The sequence below is a fragment of the Mustela nivalis genome (assembly GCF_964662115.1).
Source record: "Mustela nivalis genome assembly, chromosome: X".
NCBI lineage: Eukaryota > Metazoa > Chordata > Mammalia > Carnivora > Mustelidae > Mustela > Mustela nivalis.
This window is the reverse complement of record NC_139040.1, coordinates 127,025,587-127,035,338: the sequence shown is the minus strand read 5'-3', so window position 1 is coordinate 127,035,338 and position 9,752 is coordinate 127,025,587. Positions and strand designations below refer to the sequence as shown.

Genomic DNA, 9,752 nt, shown 5'->3' with positions numbered 1-9,752 from the left:
GGGGTGGGGGAGCAGAAGGACTGCAGGACCCTGAGGACAGCCCGAACGGGACGTCCTTGCCTCGTCCTTCCCTCCCAGGCCCTCTGTGGTCCTACTCGGCCCAGAAGTGCTGCTCGCAGGAAGGTGTGGCGCGGAGACGGGAACCTTTTCCCATGTGTGTGCGCACGGTTGTCATCTGCCCAGGGCCCGCGCTGCAAGGGCTGACCGGCGGCTCTGCAGGGGTCCCCTGCGGGCGTCTGCACAGACAGCCCCGGGCGCTCTTGCTGGGCAGCACCAGGGGCTTAAGCAATTGTGCTTAGGGAAGGTGGAGTGAGACCGGAAACTGGGTCACAGGTGGCATTTCCCTGATCCCCGTAGCCGAGGGGACAGGCCTTCGCCGTGGGAGAGGTGTGCGGCTTTCCCCGGGGCACGCGGTGCGTCGGGGAGGGCAAGCATCTCGCTCAGAGCGGGGCGGGGGGCTGTTGCCGTGTGACTAGATAAAGTGCGGGCTGCAAGCTGGGCATAACGAGTGCCGGGCAGTCCTCCATCCCCCTCGCTTCCCAGGTCAGCTCCTCGCAAGCTCGGAGAACTTCCAATAGCCTGTGGAATGTTTCTTTTCCATGTCATGCCATTCGTTATTTTGGAAAGCTTGCCATCGCCCTTTTGGCTTCTCTTTCCAATCCTTGTGGTAATCCTAGTTTTGCTTGAAATGGAGTCCGGCTGCCGGGCACATCGTTACTCTGACTCTTAGCCAAGACTCAGAACTGCCGTGAGCAGTCGGACCAGGGCCGAGTTATCAGTAGGGTTTTGTGGACTCTTCTGCCTCTTAGTGGGCGGCCCGACACCAGCTGTGACTCTGATTACGGCCACTAAGCTTGCACTAAGCTTGCATCCGGGAGCAGATTAAGGCCCAGGGTTAAGGCAGGTTCTCTGCGGGTGGTTGTACAGGTTGGCGGGGCTGTGGAATGATTCCATACATGAAGGAAGGAGGTTTCAGATCTCGTGCGTGCAGCCATGCTTGCCATGAGCAAACTTCTTGGAACATGCGTTGTTTTCTGGAAGTCGCTCAGTTGCAGCGAATTTCACAGCAAGCCTGTGTTGTGCCGTGCCCCCCTCTGCTCCTGGCTGCTTGGAGCTGTCCTGGAGCAGGTGGCTCTGTGCGTGGCCCTGACATGGGCTAGCACAGATGTTCCTCGAAGCAGCTTCTTGCAGCCATGCCGCGGGAGCACAGGGCTGGCCAGCACGTCCGCAGGTTGTATCCGCCCTACCTTCCCCTCCTGAGAGCTCTTCCTGGGACAGAACCTCTGTGTGTGTGTCTGTGTCTGTGTGTGTCTCTGTGTTGTTGCAGGCTGGGAGCCTTAGTAGGGGTGTTGGCAGGTGTCCTTGGAACCCTGTACTCTCAGAGGCCAGTCTGCAGGTGTTGGCTGTAGTGTCAGGGGAAAAGCTTCTGTTTCGAGCATTTTGGGACTCAAGACTGTTTGCTCCATGCCTATTTCTTGTTAAACAGAGCAGACCCAGAAATTAACCTGCACAGATACCCTGACGTCTTTGGGCTCTTTTCCATTGTTGTTTTTATTGAGTAAAATCAGGAGAAAAAGAGAAGAATTGCTTCTCTTCAAATGTAGGCTCAGCTTATGGCCTGAGCAATTTGATCACATGAATTTCCATTTACATGAGACATTTCATATTCTAAGTCAAGGAGGGAGTGGTAAAAAAAGTTAAGATTTTTTTCATTGCACAGCACATAAGTGATGTTTATAAAACTTAGTGTGAAAACTTTGAGGGTTTCTAATAGGTTATGCAGAGATGTTTTAATAATATGCAGAGAATGTTTTATTTATTCATTATTTAATAATGTGCAGAGAATGTTTTACTTATTTTCATTTCTTTTATATATGACTCCTCAGCCCTGTTGCTGATGCTGAGAGCTGTTTATAATCAGTTTTATTAATGCCTGCACATTTGAGTGTCCTGAGTGTCTTTGGCAAAAAAAATTTATTCTCTTGAAACGTAACCAGGAAGTTGGGTTGGCGCCCTTTTAAAGCACTGAGTTGGGCTTACTCGTGTGTTCGTCAGTTGACATAGTGGACATAGGCAGGTGAGATCGTCTTTCTTTTTTTCTCTTTTCTGACACGAATCGGTTTATTGATGTGAAGATGATAGAAGTTACTAGAAAAAGCCAGTCATTTGGGTTTGTTCCTGTCTGGCCATGTTCACAGCGTGACCTTCCTACACGGTGTTTTGAGCGGACACACGCAGGGGCAGCACCAGAGGCCAAACCAGAAACGAGGACTCGCCCTTGTCGGGGGGGTGAGGATGCGGGGCGCCCCGGCCTCGGGACAGGAACCCTGGTGCTTTCATGCGGTGGGAAGGCCACTTCTGAGCCTGGCCTCTGTGCGAAGTGTGGCTTTGATGTCTGGTATCCATTTCGACTACTTAGATCCCTAGGAATTTCTATCTGAATTCTCGCCCTGTTTGAAAGCAGGGACTGTCTGCCCCGTACCCCACAGTAGACGTAAGCCAGCGTGCCATCCCCAGGACACTGTCACGTTGTCGCACCACTGGCAGGGAGGGGACCCGTGTGCCAGGTATGGAGTGCTGTGTGTGCTCCCGCAGCGGGTTAGAAGCGCTCCAGGGAGAGGTGAAGGTCACAGCATGAGGTCCAGCCCTCCGGGAAGTAGCCGGCCCCTGAGTGTGCTCATAGGCACAGACCGGGAAAGCCCGAGCACGAGCTGAGCCAAAAGACGTCAAGAGAAATGGAAGCAGATCTCAGCAGAGTCTTTCTAGAGCAGAGGGCTCTGGCCTGTCCTTGGAAAGCTGAGCCAGGGCTGAGCCGCCAGTCTGGTCCCACGTCAGCTGTACCAGAGCCTCCTCAAGAGATGGCACCCAAGGGAGCGCAGGGAAAGGGAGCCAGAGGCAGAGAGCATGGGGCCCGAGCCCGCATCTGAATGTGCCAGGAAGGTGAGCACAAACGCATCAGCCCACCCAGGCTGTGCCCAGCCGATGCCCACGCTGCTGGCCCGGGGGCACATGCCACACGACAGGTTGGCTGGATGCCTGAGAATGTGAGCGCTTGGGCTTCCTTCTGTGGCCACTGGGAGCCGTCGAAGATTCTGGAGTGAGAGCAAGAGCTGTCCGGAGCAGAGTTGCCGAGTTGCAGAGATCTGGCAGGAGCTCGATAGACCCGCAGAGGGAGAGGCTGGTCAGGACATGGCCTTCCCTAGGCTTGGCAGAGACAGGAAGTGGTGGGGTCAGAGCAAGGTTGCTTTTGTGTTTGTAGACTGGTGCTTTTTCTTTGTTTCTTTTGGAAGGACTAAGAAGGATGCTGGCACTCACCCCTCCTCCAGCAGAGACCCCTCACCCCCCACCCCCACCTCCTCTGCTGGCCTGGACCCGCTCCCCTCCTTGAATTCCGGGGGCTGTCTGCATAGGGCCAGTCCTGTGCACTCGGGCTCCCTGAGAACCATTTGCCGCGTTGTCCAGCTCCCCCTTTCTCTGGAACCCAGGTGTTTCCCAGTCCAGGCCCACTGATGCTTTTCTGTGAGATGCTTCCACACAGCCCTGTTGACGTTTCTCCCGCCAGGAGCCTTCCCCGACCCCAGTGTTGCCTGAAAGCCCTCACGCCCTGTGCACGGGCCCATCACGGTGTGCACCCAGAGCCGGGGCCCCTGGCCTCCCCACCGATGGGTCTGGTCCCATCAGGCTGATGGAGCTTGTGGTGACGAGGCACAGACTGCGTTTGTCTTGTGCGGCAGTGCCTGTTGGCTTCTCATTACAGAACTTACCCAGCACTCATGGGACTTTTCTTTTGGGTGGGGGGCGGATATTGTTCTTTATGACAATGATGAACATTTTATTGAAGCATTTATCTTCATATTTCCTTTTTGTAAAAGGATTTCTGATATCTAGATTTGTTCTTAATTTTCAGGGATAGCATAGCATTTTTCAAATCTGTGATCTAAATCCTGTCCTTCCAACATCCCCTCAGAGACTACCTAGCATATAAAATTATTTTAAAAATTAACATAAATTTTGTATTTTGTGATTTGTGGGAAAGGCATTAGGAGAATTGTCATTAGGGTGAATAATTTTGTCTGGAGTACCAGAAAATATTCATGGTCAGTACTGTGGCTTTTCAGTATGTATATCAAAGGAATATTAAGCACGGAAGAGAGATTACGTTTTGGAAGAGGGACGGCGGCCTGGGGGCGCGCACAGAAGCCGGCGGGCTGCAGAAGGAACGACCTGCTGTCTGCAGCATTCCCCGGGTCGTCTAGAAGGAGATGGGGCAGAATGCGCACACGGCGCCTGTGGTCGTCTGTAGGTTGTGGCCCACTTTCCTCTGGTCTTCTCAGTGCCTTCTTCATTTTTAAATGTTCCATATTTTCTTTTCTTTAAGATTTATTTATTTGAGATAGAGCAAGAGACAGAGAGTGCACAAGCGGGGGGCAGAGGCAGAGGGAGAAGCAGACTCCCCGCTGAGCAGGGAGCCCAATGCAGGGCTCCATCTCAGGACCCCAGGATCATGACCTGAACCGAAGGCAGACGCTTCACCGAGTAAGCCCCCCAGGCGCCCCGTGTTCCATGTTTTCTACAGTAAGCGTACACCGTAAGGATTACAAATGTCAGTAGCCCTTTGAATAGAAAGGGCTTTCTTCCGTGTACACTGGGATGACCGTAGTCCGGGGTGCCTCTAGACTGAACCCCATTTCTGGTAGTCCTGGTATTGTGGGGCTCAATGCACAGTGTGTGGCATTGTTGGTCTTTGTCTGGGGCACTCCTGCCCGCGCCACCCTGCACAGAAGCAGGATCTCGAGTGCCACTGGGACAAGCTAAGCTGCACAGGCCTTCGCGGCTCCAGTGAGCTGCGTGCCCGTCCGCCACTCGTGGCTCATTCCAAGGCCAGAACTGTCCCTGCCACACAGCAACAATAGGGGCGCTTGGGTGGCTCAGTGGTTAAAGCCTCTGCCTTTGGCTCAGGTCATGATCCTAGGGTCCTGGGATCAAGCCCGTGTCAGGCTCTCTGCTCTGCGGGGAGCCTGCTTCATCCTCTCTCTCTCTCTCTACCTGCCTGCCTGCCTCTCTGCCTACTTGTGATCTCTGTCTCTCTCTCTGCCTGCTTACTTGTGATCTCTGTCAAATAAATAAACAATTTTTTAATTATTTTATTATTTTATTAAAGATAAAAAAAATTTGTTTTAAATATTAAAAAAAAATAATAAAGCCACCCGAGGGGCGCCGGGCCGGGGTGGCTTGCTCTGTCGGCAAAGCGTCCGCCTTCGGCTCAGGTCATGATCTCCAGGTCCTGGGATGGAGCCCCGTGTCGGGCTCCCTGCTCAGCAGGGAGCCTGCTTGTGCTCGCTCACTCCTCTCTCCGTCAAAGAAAAAAGTGAAATCTTAAAAATAAATAAATAAATAAAGCCACCTGTGTGAAAAGAAACCCCACGATCCAGCAAAAAGGAGGATCTTCAATCCACTTGCAGTTCTGTTGCCGCTGGGTCTGGTTGAAGCGGAGCCAGAGGCGCAGTGACTGTATGTGCACACTGGGTGGCGCCAGAGCGCTCGGTCCCCAGAGCCTTCCTGTCCAGCATCCGCCCAGGGTTGGGACTGATGCACACATGGGTGCCCAAGGTCCTTCTTTCTCTTATCAATAAGTTTGAACCAGGAGAGGGGCTGACAAGCAGGAAGGAGCTGGAACGTTGCTAAATACGTTCATTATGCCCTAGGATGTTCAGAGGACCTGCTGCAAGCGCCTGTGTTTTAGGAAAACATCACTGTGTCCAGTATCCGTGAGATCCTTGTTTTAGCGGATAGGTGTAACCTCATCACTGTGTTATCATTTGTTCTTTTTAATTTTTTTAAAGATTTTGTTTATTTATTTGACAGAGAGATCACAAGTAGACTGAGCCACCAGGCACCCCTCATTTGTTCTTTTTCAAAAAACTTTTTTGGAAGCCTGGCTGGCTCAGTGGGTTAAAGCCTCTGCCTTTGGCTCAGGTCATGATCCCGGGGTCCTGGGATCGAGCCTCGCATCAGGCTCTCTGCTCAGCTGGGAGCCTGCTTCCCTTCCTCTCTCTCTACCTGTCTCACTGCCTCTTGTGATCTCTGTCAAATAAATAAATGAAATCTTTTTTAAAAAAAATTTTTAACATTTTATTTGCACGTGAGAGAGAACAAGCACAAGCAGGGGGGAGGGGCAGAGGCAGAGGGAGAAGCAGGCTCCCCGCTCAACAAGGAGCCCAATGCAGGACTTGATCCCAGGACCCTGAGAATCATTACCTGAGCTGAAGGCAGATGCTTAACCAACTGAGCCACCCAGGTGCCCCTGTTCCTTTCTTTTTTAATGCCCTTAATTCATACTACAACTGCTGACTATGTCTTCTTGAAATAGATTTGCATCTGTGTGGATTATCCTTTTAAAAAAGAGAAAACATGCTTATGCTTGGAACGCTGCTACCCCAGTAAGCCAGCCCATACCCCAGTCTTGCCAGTTGCAGGGTTGGAAGATGTTGCCAGAGAAGACAAGGCATTTTCCTTTCCTGGCCTTTTTTTTTTATTTGTTTCCCTTTGCCTCCATTCTCCATCTAGTTTCTTTCCTTCATTAATTAACTATAAAAGAAGATGAAAGAAATTGTGGATATGTTAGCACAAAAAAAGACATCTGAAAATGAAATTCACAAGGCCAGAACCTTTCTTACGAGGATTCTGAGGAACTCTATGAGGTACAGTTTGGTTTTCAGTCCCTTTACTTCTGCGGTGCGATGAATTTGTTTCTTCTGTGGTTTTGTTCATGGGGAAACTCCTGAAGTCAACACATTCCACGTGTCCGTACCCAGCGAGGCACATTTTGAGGTCTCTCTGTGTTCTTGAAGGGGATGTAGGCTGTCCAGAGCGAGCAAGTTCTGTGCCACACAGGAGAAGCGGAGAGTGCGAGCACAGGCCGGTGGGCCGCCTTCTCTCGGAGGCTGTCAGGTTTTCATGGCAGCCCCGCGGACTTCCGACTCCAGTTCCCTTCCCGCACCCAGGCAGTGCAGCCAGAACACCAGTGTGCCCGCCGCGGGGCGGTGGGGACCATGGGGTGGGAGCCCGGGCAGGGCGGGCCGCCGCCTGTAGGTCTAGGACCTCACGTTCCCGGAATGGGGACCCTTAGCCGACTTTGCAGACGCTCCGAGGGGCCCAGGGGAGTGAACACACGTCCGCAGGTCTTCGTTCACGTAAGTAAGTGTCTGTGTCTCCTGGGTTAAGTGAGTAAGTCACGGCGGCCTAAACTCTGCATGACCCGGCGGAGCGGGGCACTCTCGGAGCTTCTGTCCTGTGCGGTCCGTGTTCCGCAGGGAGGCTGAGGGCTGTGCGCATAGCGGTGCGGAAGCAGAGACGGAAGAGTCTGTCTGCGGTCGTGCTGGTGGCCCAGGGGACAGCAAGATGGATTTACTGTGGGAATAGATGTTGGAAAATAAGGGTTAATTCACATGTGGAAGCTTGAGATGGTCTCTGCATTAACGTGAGTTCTGTATTAAGAAATGTGTCACACACCGTGTTCATGTCCAGATCCAGTGGGAAGCACCTGGAGGCGATGCTCTGAACCGGACGGAAGTCACCGTGACTTCTTTTCCATGTCGCACTTCTGTCTTGGCACGGAGTCGTCCTTTGTTCAGGGTCCCTGAGCCGTCTGCGTTCTTTTTCAGGAAGAATGAAGTGAGCTGGAGGCCTCACTCCTGGCACGCCACCAAGTTCTCCGACAGCCACCCCGAGATGGCAGCAGCGCCGTTCCCCCCCGCCGGCGCCTGCCCTTCTTGGCACGGGCGACACCACACCAGGTAGGCACGCGTTTCCCACCGGGACGGGCGGTGTCCGTCGCTTCCCAGCCCTGCCACGAGAGCACCTCTCTCACCTTCAGAACAGTTTCGTCTTTCTGATGAGGAAAAGCCACTAGCACAGCATTCCTGGTAAAACTTTCCAAGTTTTTCAGAGTAGGGAGGTGGCCAACCTCTGGGAACAAAACCTGAAACATCAAGAGCAAGGATGAGTAGGTGTGCGTTCTCCTTCCGGTGCTCAGTCCGTCGGCAGCCTGGGAGCTGGGCTTCTTGCCTGAACGCCTTTGGGCCAGCTGCCGACATGACTGGGGCAGCTACCATGCCACCCGCCGACCTGACTGGGGCAGCTACCATGCCACCCGCTTGCCCACAGCCACCGCCATTCTTTTGAGATTTTTGTGCCTAGATTGGAAGACAGGCGCTACCTACGGGTTCGGCAAGTGTAGCTCACAGAGGCTCCCAGGCAGTCCTGGGAAGCATCAGCACCCTGTCCCCAACGCCCAGGCTCTCCTGTGGCTGGACAGAGGAAACCAGGGCTTCACAGCCCACACGCCAGGCTGGCAGCCAGCCTTGAGGGCCCAGTGGTGGTTCCCAGTAAGTGCAAGACCAAGACGGTGGGAGCTCTTGGTTGGCAAAAGGAGGCGGCGTTCTGGTCGACCTGGCGTCCACATATCAGGTGCAGAAGTGCCGCTGGATGAGGTACGCGTGTGACAGCCCCACAGCGGTGTTGGCTTGAGGAAACTCCAGCTAGGCACCCATCCTCTTGGGTCAGCCCCCAGCGTCATCACAAGTCTCCTATTAAAAGGATGACGGTGACAGCAAGTAGTGTGGGTTTGGGTATGTGTATCTGTGTTTGTAGGTGTATCTGTGCATGCTTAGGATGTGTGCACGTGTGTGTGTGTGTGTGTGTGAGTGTGCGTACATACCTATTCTATAAGTGCATTTGTGCCTGTGTGTGTGGAGGTCATTAACCACCTCAAAATCAGTATTTTTTTTAAAGATTTTATTATTTGACACAGAAAGAGATCCCAAGTAGGCAGAGAGGCAGGCACAGAGAGAGGAGGAAGCAGACTCCCCGCTGAGCAGAGAGCCCGATGTGGGGCTCAATCCCAGGACCCTGGGATCATGACCTGAGCTGAAGGCAGAGGCTTAACCCACTGAACCACCCAGGCGCCCCGAAATCAATTTTTTAAAAAAAGATTTATCTATTTGGGAGCGAGAGAGTGAGCGAAAGTGTGCACAAGTTGGGGGCAGAAGGAGAGGGTGAATGTCAAGCAGTCTCCACGTGGCGCACAGAGCCCACGGGGGGCCCGATCCCAGGACCTGAGATCCTGACCTGAGTGAAACCAAGAGCCAGACGCTTAATCCAGACTGAGCCACCCAGACGCCCCTCAGAATCTATTTTTGATTTTTAACAAACACTGGTTTGCTGTAAAATCATGCAGTGCTTTTATGAGGAAAGACATCGCAAATGCATTATCTACTCGAAGTGATGAGAGACCGTGGTGTTGGCAGTCCAGGGTGTTTTTGAGAAACCACGGGTTCTCAGCTGCATACTACAGTTCAGTGGAAAGTGGGCCTTGCCTTTCGTTATTGAGGTGAAGTAATGTAATAGGATGTCCATTCAGTCCCTTTGGTGGTTTCTTTTCTTTTCTTTTTAAGATTTTATTTATTTGACAGACAGAGATCTCAAGTAGGCAGAGAGGCAGGCAGAGAGGGAGAGAGGAGAAAGCAGACTCACTGCTGAGCAGAGAGCCCGATGCAGGGCTCGATCCCAGGACCTTGCGATCATGACCTGAGCTGAACGTAGAGGCTTTAACCCACTGAGCCATCCAGTCTTTGGTGGTTTCTTGATTAAAGACGCACAAATGCTGCCCACATTTGTGTGGAAGCGGTGCTGAGCCTTGTTCCTATCTGCCAAGACTGAAGTCCGCATGGGGAGAGCCCCCTCAGGGCACT

The 9,752-nt window shown here is 52.7% G+C and overlaps 1 protein-coding gene across 2 annotated transcripts in view; it reads left to right on the top strand.

Moving 5' to 3' along the window:
- The window catches only part of SHROOM2 (shroom family member 2), a 133,390-nt gene that overhangs the window by 68,316 nt on the left and 55,322 nt on the right, over positions 1 to 9,752 (top strand). For both annotated transcript variants that reach the window (XM_082717127.1, XM_082717126.1), the window contains exon 3: positions 7,665 to 7,796. In XM_082717127.1, coding sequence (XP_082573253.1) covers positions 7,665 to 7,796 — 132 coding nt within the window. The remainder of the gene's footprint in view (positions 1 to 7,664; positions 7,797 to 9,752) is intronic.